Raw genomic sequence first — 18,972 nt, 5'->3', positions numbered from 1 at the left:
ATGGCGGTGCAGGCTCGAAGGGCCGAATGGCCTACTCCTGCACCTATTTTCTATGTTTCTATGTTTCTAATCCATGGCCATTGCCCATGGGCATCTGCCAAATGTCTCTTCCATGATTGGTGGATTAACACACTTCAAAAAGATTCTCGGGGGATTGCCAGCCTGAGAAAATGATAATAGTTTTTGTTCTGCTGGAATCTGTGGCAGGAAATTGCTTTCTGGTCATGAGGGACAATTTACTGGCATCTTAAGGGTGGAATTGAAATGAAAACAGTGAGAGCATTGGCCAGGAATGGATAAGATTTTGCCTGTACCTCAGGCTTCTGCACTCGACAATAAAGTGTAAGTTAGAAATATTCTTATAACAATAAACGGGTTCTTAAAAACCTGAGATGGTACATCATAACCTAAATTGCAGCTGGGGTGATCACTTGCTGCTGCAGAGGTACATATTGTGATCCTTTGCAAAGTCCTCACACCTTCCTGACATTACTGTGACAGGCATTTGCACTAAATGCCAATCATCTGTCACTTACAAGCATAACAGGTAACGCAAGTGAATATGGATTTTCTCATTGGGTTTCCAATGTATTTCAAGATAGAATGTTGTGATCCACACATTATTTTCAATATATAGTCGGTACAAAAATGTTAGGAAAAGTAACAGTGATTACTTTTGAAAAGCATTGCATGGTATTTCTGGTTTGCACTTTATTTGTAGTTCAGTTGCGTGATGCACATGGTGAAACAGTAGTTGAAGACTCAGTCAGTCTAACTTCCTGATGTTTTATTTATATTTCCTAATCTCTTAACCTCCACACCACCTGAGAATAATTGTATTTGTCCTTCACAATGACCAGAAAATAAATACAATAGCAAGCTGCCTTTGGGATGAGGCAGTGCTTCTTTGTGAGGTTAGTGCGCAGTACACCAAATGATGGACAAAGCCATACACGTAGGCTTTGAAAATCATTAAAGGTCTGAATGTTGATCATTCTGCCCATATTTAACAGTGAAAGGTCTGAAATTTGTTCAGAAAAATAGAATGGAAGTTTCCACAAGATAAAATTGAAGCTGTATGGAGGCCATTAAATATAATCAGATCAAATTAAATCCATCTCATTATTTTTCCCATGATGCTTTTGTATATTTAACATTGTTTTGGAATGTGCCCTGAACATTACATTGTTTTTTGCAATAATTTGGAAAGGTACATATTATAATGTTTACAGAATAATGAATCACTATCAATGATTACATTATTAATGTTCTTAACCAGTAAGAGTACAATTATTCTGCTGAGGGTCAAATTATTTACTTATTTCTTATGAATTGTGTAACATTTTTGGAGATGACGATTAGTTCAGAGATTATTTTACCAAAGGAGTCAGAAACCCAATTTAATTTTTAATTGCCCGCTAACTTGTCACTGTTTTTTTAATCATTAATCTGGCTATATTACGTTTATAAAAAAAACGATGTGATTGCTTGAAGGTGTCGGGGGCAGTGACTGACTAATAAAAACTGACATTATTTTCTGTGAAATTGTTACCTTGAGCACAAATTGCTGACATAAGTAATTGGAGCTGGAAAAGTGGAGGCAGTTTTCCTGTGAATGACGAGAGTGGGAAGCTCATTGTCTCATCAGATCTATGCTTTCTAATTAGCTCCAGTGGGATGGCTTTGTTTGTTACAGGTATAATTGACAGCCTGCACGGAGAGCGGAGACAAGTTGTAGCAGTGACTGGTGATGGAACCAATGATGGACCAGCGCTGAAGAAAGCAGATGTTGGTTTTGCCATGGTAGGCAACAAAACGAAATACAGAATGCGTCAAATTATCATTTTTGTTTAAGATTTGAATCAATCAATTGTATTAATGCGGCAGTATTCCTGCATTGTCAGTGCTAAAAGTAGAATCACCAATATTATGATTTGCTCAATATAAATATGTATTATTGAATTGTCAGTTTGGTTAAAGTTATGGGGCCGAAATTCTTCACTCACCGCCCGCTGCCGCTGACTTTCCTCCTGAAGATCCATCCAATGCCACTTTGGAGGTGGCCTGGAGTGGACGGGAGGGGAGAGCCACCGGGAACCGCCCGCTGACGTCAGCGGACGGCCGAGTGGCACAACTGAGCTCCCGCTCGCCGAGCTCCCAGATTCCTGCAGGCGGGAGTCGGCGCCAGAACGGTAGTGGACCGGTGACTGGAGGCTGGTCTGTCCCCAATGGTGAGTATGAAGAACCGGAAAAAAAGATAAGTGAACATGTTAATTTTTTTTTCAGCTATGACTTACCTACATGGGGTCTCCTGAAGGTCTTCGGATACGTTTTGTACTTTTTGCTATTTTTTTTTTTCAGGTCTTCGACCCTCCGTGAGCCCAACTCCATCTTCGGCGGCACTTGAGTGGCAAGCGCCTCTGCCGCCGAGAATGAGACCTCCCACCCGCTGCTGCCCAGATTGGCGGCATACGTCATCCATTTGCCACCCGCCGACCTTCGAGGGGCCTCGGCCATGAATATCCCACCCAAAGTGCCGTCCGGTACCTCGGTGGCCATCGGCGGCACTTGGGCAGGCGGAGGTCTTGATGAAAATCGGCCCCATAGTTTCCAGTAATGAATGGTTGTTTTTCGGACCGGAGGAAGGTATAAAGTGGTGTTCCCCAGGGGTTGGTACTAGGACAACTGCTTTTTTTGATGTTTATTAATGACTTGGACTTGGGTGTACACGGCACAATTTCAAAATTTGAAGATGGCACAAAACTTGACAGTAGAGTGAACAGTGAGGAGGACAGTGATAAACTTCAAGAGGACATAGACAGGCTGGTGAAATGGGTGGACACGTGGCAGATGAAATTTAACGCAGAAAAGTGCGAAGTGATACATTTTTGTCGGAAGAACAAGGAAAGGTAATATAAACTAAAGGGTACAGGAATAAAGAGACCTGGGGGTTTATGTGCACAAATCGTTGAAGGTGGCATGGCCGGATGAGAAAACGTTAAAAAAGCATACAGGACCCTGGGCTTCACAGAGGCACAGAGAAATAAACAAGTATGTTATGATGAAACTTTATAAAACACTGGTTCGACCTCAACTGGAGTATTGTGTCCAATTCTGGGCATCGCACTTTAGGAATGATGTATAGGCCTTAGAGAGGGTTCAGAAAAGAATTACAAGAATGGTTCCAGGGATGAGGGACTTCAGTTACACAGATAGACTGGAGAATTTGGGATTGTTGTCCTTGGAGCAGAGAAGGTTGAGGGGAGATTTGATAGAGATGTTTAAAACTATGAGGGGTCCAGGCAAAGTAGATCGAGAGAAACTGTTCCCATTGGCGGAAGGGTCGAGAACCAGAGGACACAGATTTAAGGTGATTGGCAGAAGAACCAAAGGCGACACGAGGAAAAATCTTTGTATGCGGCAACTGGATGTGATCTGGAATGCGCTGCCTGAAAGGGTGGTGGAGGCAGATTCAATTGCGAATTTTATAAGGGAATTGAATATATACCTGAAGAAAAAAAAAATTCAGGGCTACGGGGAAAGGGCGGGGTAGTGGGGCTGAAGTGTTCGTGCAGAGAACTGGCACTGGCTCAACAGGCCGAATGGCCTCCTTCTGTGCTCTAACTATTCTATGACCCTATGATTCAATGCAGCACACCTGTTAACTTGTCAAGGATGCCATCTGGGCTGGCTGAACACACTGCAGCTGGTTATTCCCAAATTTAGAGGCCTGCTACAAGATATTACAGATAAAAGAAGCTCTATATACTGCCTGGTCATTCCACCTGATCTGGAGTGAGATGAGACCAACTAGATTTGAGACATAATAAAATAACTTTTACAAAATTGGTTTTAAAATATTTTAAATAGTCGGGCTAGCATTTTGTAAAAAAAATCTAATTTCTGAAGCATATTGCTTCTTTACGGTTGTATTGTAAAATGAAAATGGATATAATAATGGATTTTTTTTTTGCTCATAGATATCTTGTGAATTCCTACTTCACCTTTGAAAGTTAGCATTTTTCCCCAGTTCAAAAACCGAAAGACCCTTTGGTCTGGTACTAGAAAACTTCAGTTACACTCTCCCGATGGTTCAGTGAGTTGCCGACTCATAACGGACCAGGAAGTCTCGGGTTTGGACTCTGGTTTGTGCTGAGTTAGATGATTTGAGCTGGGATGGTGATAGAGATGCTACAATTAGTCTTGGTGAGCCTTGCTTTAGGAGGGGAAAAAAAAAGTCAATCACTTTTTAGTGACCCCTGTGAGAAGTGTGAGTGTGTGTGAATGTTGGAGGACAGGATTGGGCTTAGAAACATAGAAAATAGGTGCAGGAGTAGGCCATTCGGCCCTTCTAGCCTGCACCGCCATTCAATGAGTTCATGGCTGAACATGCAACTTCAGTACCCCATTCCTGCTTTCTCGCCATACCCCTTGATCCCCCTAGTAGTAAGGACTTCATCTAACCCCCTTTTGAATATATTTAGTGAATTGGCCTCAACAACTTTCTGTGGTAGAGAATTCCACAGGTTCACCACTCTCTGGGTGAAGAAGTTTCTTCTCATCTCGGTCCTAAATGGCTTACCCCTTATCCTTAGACTGTGACCCCTGGTTCTGGACTTCCCCAACATTGGGAACATTCTTCCTGCATCTAACCTGTCTAAACCCGTCAGAATTTTAAACGTTTCTATGAGGTCCCCTCTCATTCTTCTGAACTCCAGTGAATACAAACCCAGTTGATCCAGTCTTTCTTGATAGGTCAGAACACCATCCCGGGAATCAGTCTGGTGAACCTTCGCTGCACTCCCTCAATAGCAAGAATGTCCTTCCTCAAGTTAGGAGACCAAAACTGTACACAATATTCAAGGTGTGGCCTCACCAAGGCCCTGTACAACTGTAGCAACACCTCCCTGCCCCTGTACTCAAATCCCTTCGCTATGAAGACCAACATGCCATTTGCTTTCTTAGCTATAAAAGCCCTCACAGTTGAGAAACCTCTCAGCACTTGCAGTCTAGGCTCGCATATATGGCCACTGGGATGAGATGCCAAAGGATACCTGGGGCCCATAGAACTCTACCCCAGCAAAGAGTCACCCCCTTCGAGAGAAGAAAGGAAAGCAGGGGAGAGGAGAAAATAGAGGAGAAAATTGGATTTTAAAGAAAAGAAAATTCTAGTTGTCCCCTTACTTCCTACTTTTGTCTAAATGAATTTGAAATTCTTTTCAGTTACATAGGCATAGATCTCAAAATAATGAGACATTATATCAGGGATATTGAGCTAGATCACAGCAGATCATTCAACACCTGTAGGTTAAAGATAGTTTAACATTTTAAGTGTCAACTGCCCTATCTTCATCAGAACTCAAAATGTAATATCATATGTGCTGGACCTGTAATTTTAAACTGATATTTCACTCTTCTAAAACTCAAACTTTATACAGTTCCCCTCGTGGCTCAGCAAAATTATCCACTGTGTAAGTGAGCCAGGCAGATTAGAAAGGTTTGATTCCCTCCTCTGTATGTTAGCTGATCTATGTTGAGGCATTATAATTGACCTCAGTATCTCCAAGTTGAGGAAGAAGAAATTGGTCATGATGTTCCTCACTTTGGGCCAAAAATTTGCACCTCCGACCCGAAAACAAAACCCGTATCTACTGGCTCCCGTGCTTCTGAGTCTTCGGGTCCTGGGCTTGTAGGCGTACGTCTGTGTGAAGGTCCATGCATCCCAGGGACGCAAACGGTTCAGAAACATCCCTGGGATCACATGTATCAGGTCAACCAATTAGAAAGGGGGATTCCTCATATGCTTATGGAGATTCTGCGCTGTGGCACTCTGCGTCTCGGGGTCATCAAGAGTCGCCAGGTTGGTAGTGAGGTGCTGGCTGTATCGGGCTTTCTTAACTGGGTCTTTGAGTGCCCCGGCGTTAATTTATCTGTAGCATTGTTTCTGTTGCCATCGCGGCTTTGGGGCTATATTAATGTTCATGAAGGAGCGGATTAGGCGGTGGACCGGACGATGACGTAGTCGAGCAGGTGTCGGTATTTGGAGCGAGTGTGTTGCCATGATGCCTTGTACTTGTCCCTGTGACGGAACAAGGTGTTGGTGATGACAAGGTCGTGTTCTAGGCATTTTGTCAGATGCAGGGTACCGCTGGAGTTGGTTTTCCCTACCCGCTCTCTGCCGATCACACCGCCCCAGAGGTCTGTGTCCTTACCAACTCTGGCATTGAAGTCGCTGAGGAGGATCATTTTGTCATCCGTAGGGACTCGGGACAGGGATTGTTCAAGGCAGGAGTAGAATTCCTCTTTGGTCTCATCTATTGCGTCGAGTGTTGGGACGTACGCGCCGATGACTGTGGCGCACTGGTTCTGGGCTAGAGTGAGCCGGAGAGTCGTGAGACGTTCGCTTATCCCCACAGGGGTAATCCCTGAGACAGCTCACCAGCTCATTCTTGATGGCGAAGCCAACTCCATAGAGGCGGCATTCTTCTTCTGGTTTACCTTTCTGAGCTGGCCTTCCCCTGCCCGCCGGGTCTCACTTAGGGTGGCGATGTCAACGTCGAAGCATCCGAGTTCCCAGGCAACAATAGCAGTGCGACATTCCGGTCTGTCGCTGTTGGGGTTGTCCATGAGGGTCCTGATGTTCCAGGTCCAGAACTTCATTTTGAAGGGTGGAAGATGCCTGTGGAAGAATTCTTTTAACGTGGGGTGGCTATTGCACACCAGCTACCACACGGGCTTAGTAGAGCGAGGTTTTGGCCCAGTGGCAAGGGGGTCCGAGACGACTGGAGGCCAGGCTCTACTGTATGAGCCTAGTTGCCTTAGGTGAGATGTGAGTCGTAAGCTCGGTACTGAGCAGCGCCTTCAGGAGAGGTGGTGAGGGACCCCAGATGTGGAGGATGTGGGAGCTACTGGGGCCCTGTTCGCTTTTGTTCGTTGCACCTCGCTCCATCTTGCTTCTTGGTGAGCCGCTGGAGTGGACAGGAAGGCCGCCACCGCCATTACCTGCACCACGTGCCACAAGTTGAAGGTGGGCCGAAGGGACACCTTCAAACCTGGAAGGTCCGTGAGCAGCTGTAGCTCCTTCCTGATAGACAGATTGGCTGGGGGAAGCGGGGAGAGAGAGGGTCTCGGATGGCCACCAGTGCAAATGGCCAGTGGAGCTCTGTAAGGAGCTGCCATCCTGGGCGCCATATTGATTTGAATTGCTGGTGAGGCCGCTCATCACCTACTGTCATCGAACTACAGTACACAGACGATGCCTGAGGCCGAACTCCATGTCATCGTCAACAGCTGCACCAAGGCGTACGAAAGCATGGGCCCGACGCTAAACATCCGTAACACAAAGGTATTCCACCAACCTGACCCCGCCACACAGCACTGCCCCCTGGTTATTAAAATCCACAGCTCAGCTTTGGACAACGTGGACCATTTTCCATACCTCGGGAGCCTACTATCAGCAAGGCCAAACATCGATGACAAGGTCCAACACCATGTCCAGTGTGCCTGCACAGCCTTCGTTCCCCTGAGGAAGAGAGTGCTTGAAGACCAGGACCTCAAATCTGGCACCAAGCTTATGGTCTACAGGGCAGTAGTGATAGCTGCCCTCCTAAGTACCACCAGCGCTGCCTCCACAAGATCCTGCAAATCTACTGGGAGGATAGATGCATCAATATCAGTGTTCTCGCTCAGGCCATCATCCCCCGCATCGAAGCATTGACCACACTCAACCAGCTCCGTTGGATGGGTCACATTGTCCGCATGCCCGACACAAGACTTCCTAAGCAAGTGCTCTACTTGGAACTCCTACACGGCAAGCAAGCCCCAGGCGGGTGGAGGAAATGCTTCAAGGACACCCTCAAAGCCTCCTTGATAAAGTGCAACATCCCCACCGACACCTGGGAATCCCTGGCCAAAGACCGCCCAAAGTGGAGGAAGAGCATCCGGGTTGGCTCGAGTCTCGTCGCCAAGAATAAGCAGAAACCAAGCGCAGAAAACGGAAGGAGCGTACGGCAAACCAAGCTCCCCACCCACTTTTTCCTTTAATCACTGTCTGTCCCACCTGTGACAGAGACTGTAATTGCCGTATTGGACTGTTCAGTCACCTGAGAACTCACGTTTAGAGTGGAAGCAAGTCTTCCTCGATTTCGAGGGACTGCCTATGATGATGATGATTGAGATTCTATACACAAACGGAATCCCCAGAAGCATATGAGAAATTCGCAAATAAATAAATAATTTACACAACTGAAATAAAAATTATGTTCCCATGTTCAAAATTAAATAAAAGTCCCTTCACTTAAGCATTTAAAATAAAAATATAATTTTTTGAAAAGTAATGTTAAACATTTTAAACTGGGCCAAAATTTACATAAACTAATCTTAAATGTTTTTGTTTGTTTTAATCATTTATTTTAACCCTTACTTTGGTAAACGCAGACCCTATGCCTGCTTTTACCAAGCGGAAGGGTTTTGTGTGCATTTGGTGGACAGTAGCTGGGCAACTAGCCTAACTCTGCGCCAATTTGGGACACAGGCGAACGATGTGTCAAGGCAAACCTTGACACATCGCAAGTTCCGGGTTTTAACGCTTGCAGAAACCCGGAACCCGCACGGCCTTTTATATGGCTTCCTGTACGTCGCCATCAGCACCATAATTTCAGGCCCTTGATCTTTGCGTTAGTGATATTCACGCATCAGATGTGAAATTTTGAAACATGTCAATTCATGCAAATGAGGATTTGTGATTTTGACTCTATTCGTGCCGCCCGTTAAATCCATGGAGATAAGTCACTCTGTAAATTCATTACTCCCACTTACTATGTCAATGTGCATTAATAACTTATTTTATAGAATCAATAAATCCAGGCACTGATTTTACGATTTCTGAAGTGCTCAGTAGTCTAACCTCATAAAACCTGATTATACCATTACAGATCAATATGTGTTAAAACTGAATATTTAAATAAGAGAATGCTATGACAGTCAAGACCACAAACCTACTTGTTAATTAGAAAGCTCCAAGCACTGTCGCAATACACACAAACCTGTCACTCAGTTCCACTTTGGCTCATTCCATGGTCAGCAATGGTATATACAAGCCGGGTTGTTGTCACATGCCAGCCTTCGCCTATTGCTTGTGGATTCCTCTGCAGCTAAGTTAGTAGAGCTTCACAATGAAGGAAATGGGTGGAGGGAATGTGAAAAGGAAACAGTGGTTCTCGATTTGATAGACTTGAATTCCTATATAATGTCTCCATTTCGGTGCACAGATTTATAAATAGATTGCATGCATAAAATTATGTAAGATTGAAACGATGCTCCTTGGGCAACGCAAACCAGCAAAGTTCTAGGCTTGAGCCCTGATCTGTGCTGAGTTAGCTGATCTCGGCTAGGGTGGCATCAGCGATCTACAAATGCCATTGGGTTAGGGAGGAGGATAATCAACCTGTGAGTTTTGCTGGAAGTGCATTTGTTTGGAGATTAGGTATGGACGGGGTGGGGCTTGGTTGTAAGGACACCCCTACCCCCTTTTCAGACACTCATTGTCTCGGCTCTCAGATGAGGAATAGTTATGTGGTGGGAGCACTAATCAGCTGTGGCCTAACTAGTGTTTTATACAGTTCAAGCATAACCTCCCTGCTCATGTATTCTATGCCTCGGCTAATAAAGGCAAGTATTCTGTATGCCTTCTTAACCATCTTATCGATCTGTCCTGCTACCTTCAGGGATCTGTGGACATGCACTCCCAAGGTCCCTCTGTTTCTGTACACTTCTCAGTGTCATACCATTTATTGTATATTCCCTTGACTTGTTAACCTTCCCCAAATGCATTACCTCATATTTCTCCGGATTGAATTCTATTTACACTATTCTGCCTACCTGATCAGTATATTGATATCTTCCTGCAGTCTACAGTTTTCTTCTTCATTATCAACCACATGGCCAATTTTTGTAGCATCTGCAAACTTCTTAATCATACCCCTTACATTCAAGTCTAAATCATTGATATATACCACAAAAAGCAAGGGACCTAGAACCTCACTGGAAACAGCCTTCCAGTCACAAAAACACCCATCAACCATTACCCTTTGCTTCCTGCCTCTGAGCCAATTTTGGATCCAACTTGCCACTTTGCCCTGGATCCCATGGGCTCTTACTTTCGTGACCAGTCTGCCATGTGGGAATTTATCAAAAGCTTTGCTAGAATCCATATAGACTACATCAAATGCACTACCCTCATCGACCCTCCTTGTTACATCCTCGAAAAATTCAATCAAGTTAGTCAAACATGACCTTCCCTAAACAAATCCATGCTGACTGTCCCTGATTAATCCGTGTCTTTCTAAATAAAAATTTATCCTGTCCCTCAGGATTTTTTCCAGTAATTTTCCCACTATCGAGGTTAGGCTGACTGACCTGAGTAATTATTTGGTCTATCCCTTTCTCCCTTTTTAAAAAAAGGTACAACATTAGGGGCATATAAGGTAAGATAAAGAAAAAAGGGAAGCTTATGACAGATACCAGGAACTCAACACTGCAGAAACTCTAGAGGATTATAAGAAGTGCAGGGGTGCAATTAAAAAAGATATCAGGAAAGCAAAGAGAGCATGAAAGAATGTTGGCAAGTAAAATCATGGAAAACCCAAAGATGTTTTATAAATACAGTAAGATCAAGAGGATAACTAGAGAAAGAGTGGGACGTATTAGAGACCATAAAGGAAATCTGTGTGTGGAGGCGGAAGACGTGGGTATGATTGTTAATGAATACTTTGCATCTGTTTTCACAAAAGAGAGAGATGATGCAGACTTTGCAATGAGGGAGGAGGTGTGTGAAATATTAGATGAGATAAATACAGTGAGAGAGGAAGTATTAAGGGGCTTAGCAGCTTTAAAAGTGGATAAATCCCAGGCCCAGTTGAAATGTATCCCAGGCTGTTAAGAGAAGCAAAAGAGGAAATAGCAGAGGCTCTGACCATCATTTTTCAGTCCTCTGAAAGGGAGAAAGGGATGGTTTTTTAGACCAATATGTCGAGGAACCAACTAGGGGGGAGGCCATCTTAGACTGGGTGTTATGTAATGAGAGAGGATTAATTAGCAATCTCGTTGTGCGAGGCCCCTTGGGGAAGAGTGACCATAATATGGTGGAATTCTGCATTGGGATGGAGAATGAAACAGTTAATTCAGAGACCATGGTCCAGAACTTAAAGAAGGCTAACTTTGAAGGTATGAGGCGTGAATTGGCTGGGATGGATTGGCGAATGATACTTAAGGGGTTAACTGTGGATGGGCAATGGCAGACATTTAGAGACCGCATGGATGAACTACAACAATTGTACATTCCTGTCTGGCATAGAAATAAAAAAGGGAAGGTGGCTCAACCGTGGCTATCAAGGGAAATCAGGGATAGTATTAAAGCCAAGGAAGTGGCATACAAATTGGCCAGAAATAGCAGCGAACCTGGGGACTGAGAGAAATTTAGAACTCAGCAGAGGAGGACAAAGGGTTTGATTAGGGCAGGGAAAATGGAGTATGAGAAGAAGCTTGCAGGGAACATTAAGACGGATTGCAAAAGTTTCTATAGATATGTAAAGAGAAAAAGGTTAGTAAAGACAAACGTAGGTCCCCTGCAGTCAGAATCAGGGGAAGTCATAACGGGGAACAAAGAAATGGCGGACCAATTGAACAAGTACTTTGGTTCGGTATTCACGAAGGAGGACACGAACAACCTTCCGGTTATAAAAGGGGTCGGGGGGTCTAGTAAGGAGGAGGAACTGAGGGAAATCCTTATTAGCCGGGAAATTGTGTTGGGGAAATTGATGGGATTGAAGGCCGATAAATCCCCAGGGCCTGATGGACTGCATCCCAGAGTACTTAAGGAGGTGGCCTTGGAAATAGTGGATGCGTTGACAGTCATTTTCCAACATTCCATTGACTCTGGATCAGTTCCTATGGAGTGGAGGGTAGCCAATGTAACCCCACTTTTTAAAAAAGGAGGGAGAGAGAAAACAGGGAATTATAGACCGGTCAGCCTGACATCGGTAGTGGGTAAAATGATGGAATCAATTATTAAGGATGTCATAGCAGTGCATTTGGAAAGAGGTGACATGATAGGTCCAAGTCAGCATGGATTTGTGAAAGGGAAATCATGCTTGACAAATCTTCTGGAATTTTTTGAGGATGTTTCCAGTAGAGTGGACAAGGGAGAACCAGTTGATGTGGTATATTTGGACTTTCAGAAGGCGTTCGACAAGGTCCCACACAAGAGATTGATGTGCAAAGTTAGAGCACATGGGATTGGGGGTAGTGTACTGACATGGATTGAGAACTGGTTGTCAGACAGGAAGCAAAGAGTAGGAGTAAATGGGTACTTTTCAGAATGGCAGGCAGTGACTAGTGGGGTACCGCAAGGTTCTGTGCTGGGGCCCCAGCTGTTTACACTGTACATTAATGATTTAGATGAGGGGATTAAATGTAGTATCTCCAAATTTGCGGATGACACTAAGTTGGGTGGCAGTGTGAGCTGCGAGGAGGATGCTGTGAGGCTGCAGAGCGACTTGGATAGGTTAGGTGAGTGGGCAAATGCATGGCAGATGAAGTATAATGTGGATAAATGTGAGGTTATCCACTTTGGTGGTAAAAACAGAGAGACAGACTATTATCTGAATGGTGACAGATTAGGAAAAGGGGAGGTGCAAAGAGACCTGGGTGTCATGGTACATCAGTCATTGATGGTTGGCATGCAGGTGCAGCAGGCGGTTAAGAAAGCAAATGGCATGTTGGCCTTCATAGCAAGGGGATTTGAGTACAGGGGCAGGGAGGTGTTGCTACAGTTGTACAGGGCATTGGTGAGGCCACACCTGGAGTATTGTGTACAGTTTTGGTCTCCTAACCTGAGGAATGACATTCTTGCTATTGAGGGAGTGTAGCGAAGGTTCACCAGACTGATTCCCGGAATGGCGGGACTGACCTATCAAGAAAGACTGGATCAACTGGGCTTGTATTCACTGGAGTTCAGAAGAATGAGAGGGGACCTCATAGAAACATTTAAAATTCTGACGGGTTTAGACAGGTTAGATGCAAGAAGAATGTTCCCAATGTTGGGGAAGTCCAGAACCAGAGGTCACAGTCTAAGGATAAGGGGTAAGCCATTTAGGACCGAGATGTGGAGGAACTTCTTCACCCAGAGAGTGGTGAACCTGTGGAATTCTCTACCACAGAAAGTAGTTGAGGCCAATTCACTAAATATATTCAAAAAGGAGTTAGATGAGGTCCTTACTACTAGGGGGATCAAGGGGTATGGCGAGAAAGCAGGAATGGGGTACTGAAGTTGAATGTTCAGCCATGAACTCATTGAATGGCGGTGCAGGCTAGAAGGGCCAAATGGCCTACTCCTGCACCTATTTTCTATGTTTCTATGTTTCTATGTTTCTTTGGCTATAGGTGCGGTGCTAGAGGACTGGAGGACTGCTAATGTTGTACCTTTGTTTAAAAAGGGAGAAAGGGATTGACTGAGTAATTACAGGTCAGTCAGCCTAACTTCGGTGGTAGGAAAATTATTAGAAAAAATCCTGAGGGACAGGATAAATCTTCATTTTGAAAAACATGGATTAATCAGGGACAGTCAGCATGGGTTTGTCAAGGGAAGGTCGTGTCTGACTAACTTGATTGAATTTTTTGAGGAGGTAACAAGGAGGATCGATGAGGGCAGTGCGAATGATGTAGTGCATTTGGATTTTAACAAAGCTTTTGATAAGGTCCCACATGGCAGACTGGTCACGAAAGTAAAAGCCCTTGGGATCCAGAGCAAAGTGGCAAGTTGGATCCAAAATTGGCTCAGAGGCAGGAAGCAAAGGGTAATGGTTGATGTGTGTTTTTGTGACTAGAAGGCTGTGTCCAGTGAGGTTCCATAGGGCTCAGTGCTGGGTCCCTTGCTTTTTGTGGTATATATCAATGACTTGGAGTTAAATGTTGGGGATATGATTAAGAAGTTTGCAGATGACACTAAAATAGGCTGTGTGGTTGATAATGAAGAAGAAAGCTACGGACTGCAGAAAGATATCAATGTACTGGTCAGGTGGGCAGAACAGCGGCAAATGAAATTCAATCCAGATAAGTGTGAGGTAATACATTTGGGGAAGGCTCACAAGGCAAGGGAATACGCATTAAATGGTATGACACTGAAAAATGTAGAGGAACAAAGGGACCTTGGAGTGCAGGTCCACAGATCCCTGAAGGTAGCAGGCCAGGTAGATAAGGTGGTTAAGAAGGCATATGGAATACATGCCTTTATAAGTCGAGGGATGGAATACAGGAGCAAGAAGATTATGCTTGAACTGTATAAAACACTGGTTAGGCCGCAGCTGGAACTGTGTGCAGTTCTGGTCACCACATTGCAGGAAAGATGTGATTGTACTGGAAAGGATGCAGAGGAGATTTACAAGAATGTTGCCTGGACTGGATAATTTTGGCTGAGGAAAGATTGGAGATGCTGGGTCTGTTTTCTTTGGAACAGAGGAGGTGTATAAAATCATGAGGGGCCTGGATAAAGTGGATAGGAATAACCTGTTTCCCTTGGCAGAGGGATCAACAACTAGGGGGCACAGATTTTAAGTACTGTGGGTGGGGATTTTAGAGGAGATCTGAGGGGAAATTTCTTCACCCAGAGGGTGGTGGGGATCTGGAACTCACCTGCCTGTAAGGCAGAAACCCTCACCACATTTAAAAGATACTTGATGTGCCTTAACCTACAGGGCTACGGACCAAGAGCTGGAAAGTGGGATTAGGCTGGACAGATCTTGGTCAGCCGGCACGGATACTATGGGCCGAAATGACCTCCTTCCATGCTGTAAATTTCTATGATTCTATGATTAGCAGTCCTCCAGTCCTCTGGCACCACACCTGTCATCATCATAGGCAGTCCCTTGAAATCTAGGAAGACTTGCTTCCACTCTAAAAATGAGTCTTTAGGTGGCTGTACAATCCAATACGAAAGCCACAGTCCCTGTCACAGGTGGGACAGATAGTCGTTGAGGGTAAGGGTGGGTGGGACTGGTTTGCCGCACGCTCTTTCCGCTGCCTACGCTTGATTTCTGCATGCTCTCGGCGATGAGACTCGAGGTGCTCAGCGCCTTCCCGGATGCACTCTTTGGCCAGGGACTCCCAAGTGTCAGTGGGGATGTTGTACTTTATCAGGGAGGCTTTGAGGGTGTCCTTGTAACATTTCCTCTGCACACCTTTAAAGGAGTTCCGAGTAGAGCGCTTGCTTTGGGAGTCTCGTGTCTGGCATGCGAACAATGTGGCCTGCCCAGCGGAGCTGATCAAGTGTGGTCAGTGCTTCAGTGCTGGGAATGTTGGCCTGGTCGAGGACGCTAACGTTGATGCGTCTGTCCTCCCAGGGGATTTGCAGGATCTTTCGGAGACATCTTTGGTGGTATTTCTCCAGCGACTTGAGGTGTCTACTTTACATGGTCCATGTCTCTGAGCCATACAGGAGGGCGGGTATTACTACAGCCCTGTAGACCATGAGCTTGGTGGCAGATTTGAGGGCCTGTTCTTCAAACACTCTTTTCTTCAGGTGGCCGAAGGCTGCACTGGTGCGCTGGAGGTGGTGTGGACCACACCTGTAGCCAGAGAGGATTGGAAAATGATGGTCAGCGCCTCTTCTATTTCCTCTTTTTCTTCTCTTGACTGTGGGATACATTTCATCCAGGTCTGGGGATTTATCCACTTTTAAAGATGCTAAAGCCCTTAATACTTCCTCTCTATCTATGTTTATTTCATCTAATATTTCACATTCCTCCTCCCTGATTGCAATGTCTGCATCATCCTTCTCTTTTGTGAAAACAAACGCAAAGTATTCATTGAGAACCACACCCACGTCTTCTGCCTCCATACGCAGGTGACCATTATGGTCACTAATCGGCCTTACTCTCTCTTTAGTTATCCTCTTGCTCTTGATGTATTTATAAAACATCTTTGGGTTTTCCTTGATTTTACTTGCCAATATTTTTCATGCCCTCTCTCTCTGCTTTCCTAATTTCCTTTTTAATTTCCCCCCTGCACTTTCTATATTCCTCTCGGGTTATACACTGGCTGACACCTTTTGTTGAGAGTAGTCAAGAAAATTTCAGGCATTGATGAGTTAGCAGTGTTCCAATGGCATGGGAAAAGCCTTAGAACATGTAATATTCAAGAAATGATCAGGAGAAAGCAATTGTTTTCAAAGTTACTTCATTAAGCAAGACTTAGGATGTTAATATTTTTTGGCACTATGAGTCCCTAAAGATTTTGCTTTAGCATGTTATTTCTTCTAAACTGTTGGATTAACAGCAATGCTTCTATAATCAATCAATTAAAAAAGCATTGCTGTCCATCATTTCTGGTTTGCAAGCCAAAAACTTTTGCTTGAAATAAACTGAGCATTCAGCAGGATTCAGAACAGACGATCCATCATGATCTTTTCAATAATATATTGTTCAAGGGAATTTTAGAAATCTTATCATTTTGCAGGTCCTAGTTTTCCAAAAAATATCACTGTTGATAGAAGGCCTTGTTCGATACTATTGTTGCCATGAGTACTTTGGTTATTCTGAACTTTGGTCACCTTCATATTATCCCCAGTGGGGATGGCAGTTTTCCGTTAACTTTACAGAATATTAATGTGTGACAGAAAATAGAGCAACCTTAAATTTTTATTCTGCCAAGCATCATCACTTTATAAGAGTGGAGCACCCTCTAGTGATTGATGTTTAACTGTAATGGAGCTGTTCAATTCAATACCATGCTCGATCCTTATTTTATTATATTCATCTGGATAGGATGCTGGAGATTGAGCATTTCTCCATTTTCTGCTCATTCAGGTGGTGTTTAGGGCAAATGGAGTTAAGTTTCTTTTATTGTACCTCAACAATGTGCGTTAACTTCTGCCTTGGAAGAATATCCCTTTTGAACCAATATGAATGGTTTCATTTTGCATATAACAACAAACAAAACTTGGATTTCTATAACAACAATAAGTAGGATTTATATAGCGCCTTTAACACAGTAAAACGTCCCAAGGTGCTTCACAGGAGTATTATAAGACAAAAAATTTGAAACCGAGCCAAAAAAGGAGCAATTAAAGCAGGTGACCAAAAGCTTGGTCAAAGAATTAGGTTTTAAAGAGCGTCTTAAAGGAGGATAGTGAGCTGGAGAGGTTTAGGCAGGGAATTCCAGAGCTTAGGGCCTAGGCAACAGAAGGCACAGCCACCAATGGTTGAGCAATTCTAATCAGGGATACTCAAGAGGGCAGAATTAGAGGGGGTTGTGGAGTTGGAGGAGATTACAGAGATAGGGAGGAGCGAGGCCATGGAGAGATTTGGAAACAAGAGTAAGAATTTTGAAATCAAGGCATTGCTTAACTGGGAGCCAATGTAGGTCAGCGATCATAGGGGTGATGGGTGAGTGGGACTTGGTGTGAGTTAGGACATGAGCAGCCGAGTTTTGGATGACCTCAAGTTTACGTAGGGTAGAATGTGGGAGACCAGCCAGGAGTGCGTTGGAATAGTCAAGTCTAGAGATAACAAGGGTTTCAGCAGTGGATGAGCTGAGGCAAAGGTGGAGGGGGGTGATGTTACGGAGCTGGAAATAGGCGGTCTTAGTTATGCCACAGATATCAGGTCGGAAGCTCATTTCCGGGTTAAGTATAACACCAGGGTTGTGAACAGTGTGGTTCAGCCTCAGACAGGAGTTGGGGAGAGGAATAGAGTCAGTGGCTAGGGAATGGAGCTGGTGGCAGGGACCAAAAACAATGGCTTCGGTCTTCCCAATGTTTAAGTGGAGAAAATTTCTGCTCATCCAGAACTGGATGTCGGACAAGCAATCTGACAGTTTAGAGATCGTGGAGCGGTCGAGAGAAGTGGTGGTGAGATAGAGCTGGGTGTCATCAGAGTACATGTGGAAACTGACACTGTGTTTTCGGATGATGTCACCAAGGGGCAACAGGTAGATGAGAAATAGGATGGGGCCAAGGATAGATCCTTGGGGGATTCCAGAGGTAATGATGTGGGAGCAGGAAGAGAAGCCAATTAGATAGATAGGAATGGAACCAGGAGAGTGCTGTCCCACCCAGCTGGATGATGGTAGAGAGATGTTGGAGAAGGATGGCATCAATCATGTCAAAGGCTACAGGCAAGTCAAGAAGGATGAAGAGGGATAGTTTACCTTTGTCAGAGTCACAAAGGATGTCATTTGTAACTTTGATGAGAGCTGTTTCGGTACTGTGTCAGGGGCAGACATCTAATTGGAGGGATTCAAACATATATAGCACCTTTAATGTACTAAAATGTTCCAAGTTTCACAGAAGTGTTAGCAATCAAAATTTGACACCAAGCCACATACACCAATATTAGGACAGGTGACCAAAAGCTTGGTCAAAGAGGTAAGGAGCATCTTAAAGTAGAAGAGCGAGGCAGGCAGACTTAGGGTGGCAATTCCAGTGCTTGGAATTGACAGTAAAAGGCACGGCCACCAATGGTGGGGTGAAGGAAATTGTGGGTGCACAAGAGGCCAGAATTGGAGGAACACAAAATTCCTGTAGGGTTGTAGCGCTGAAGGAGGTTACAGAGATAGGGAGGGGTGAGGCCATAGAGGGATTTGAACACAAGGATGAGAATTTTACAGTTGTGGCGTTGCTGGACATAGAGTCAATATCGATCAGCGGGGTGATGGAAGACCGTTACTTGGTGCAATTTAGGATAGGGGCAGCAGAGTTTTGGATGAGCTCAAGTTTACAAAGGGTGAAAGATAGGAGGCCAGTCAGGACAGCATTGGAATAGTCAAGTCTTGAGGTAACAGAGACATGAATAAGTGTTTGAACAGCAGGTAGAATGAGGCAGGGGCAGAGAAGGGTGATATTACGGAGGTGGAAGTAGACGATCTTGGTGATAGAGAGTATATGGGGTAGGCGGCTCAGCTCATGCTCAAAGAGGAGGC

At 44.5% G+C, this 18,972-nt stretch overlaps 1 protein-coding gene across 24 annotated transcripts in view; it reads left to right on the top strand.

The window, feature by feature from the left end:
- Positions 1-18,972, top strand: part of LOC139276737 (plasma membrane calcium-transporting ATPase 2) — a 430,975-nt gene that overhangs the window by 365,441 nt on the left and 46,562 nt on the right. For all 24 annotated transcript variants that reach the window (XM_070894747.1, XM_070894743.1, XM_070894745.1 and 21 more), the window contains one exon: positions 1,697-1,803. In XM_070894747.1, coding sequence (XP_070750848.1) covers positions 1,697-1,803 — 107 coding nt within the window. The remainder of the gene's footprint in view (positions 1-1,696; positions 1,804-18,972) is intronic.

The sequence above is a fragment of the Pristiophorus japonicus genome, chromosome 12, assembly GCF_044704955.1.
Source record: "Pristiophorus japonicus isolate sPriJap1 chromosome 12, sPriJap1.hap1, whole genome shotgun sequence".
NCBI lineage: Eukaryota > Metazoa > Chordata > Chondrichthyes > Pristiophoridae > Pristiophorus > Pristiophorus japonicus.
The sequence above is the reverse complement of the archived record's forward strand: the minus strand, read 5'-3'. Positions and strand labels throughout refer to the sequence as shown.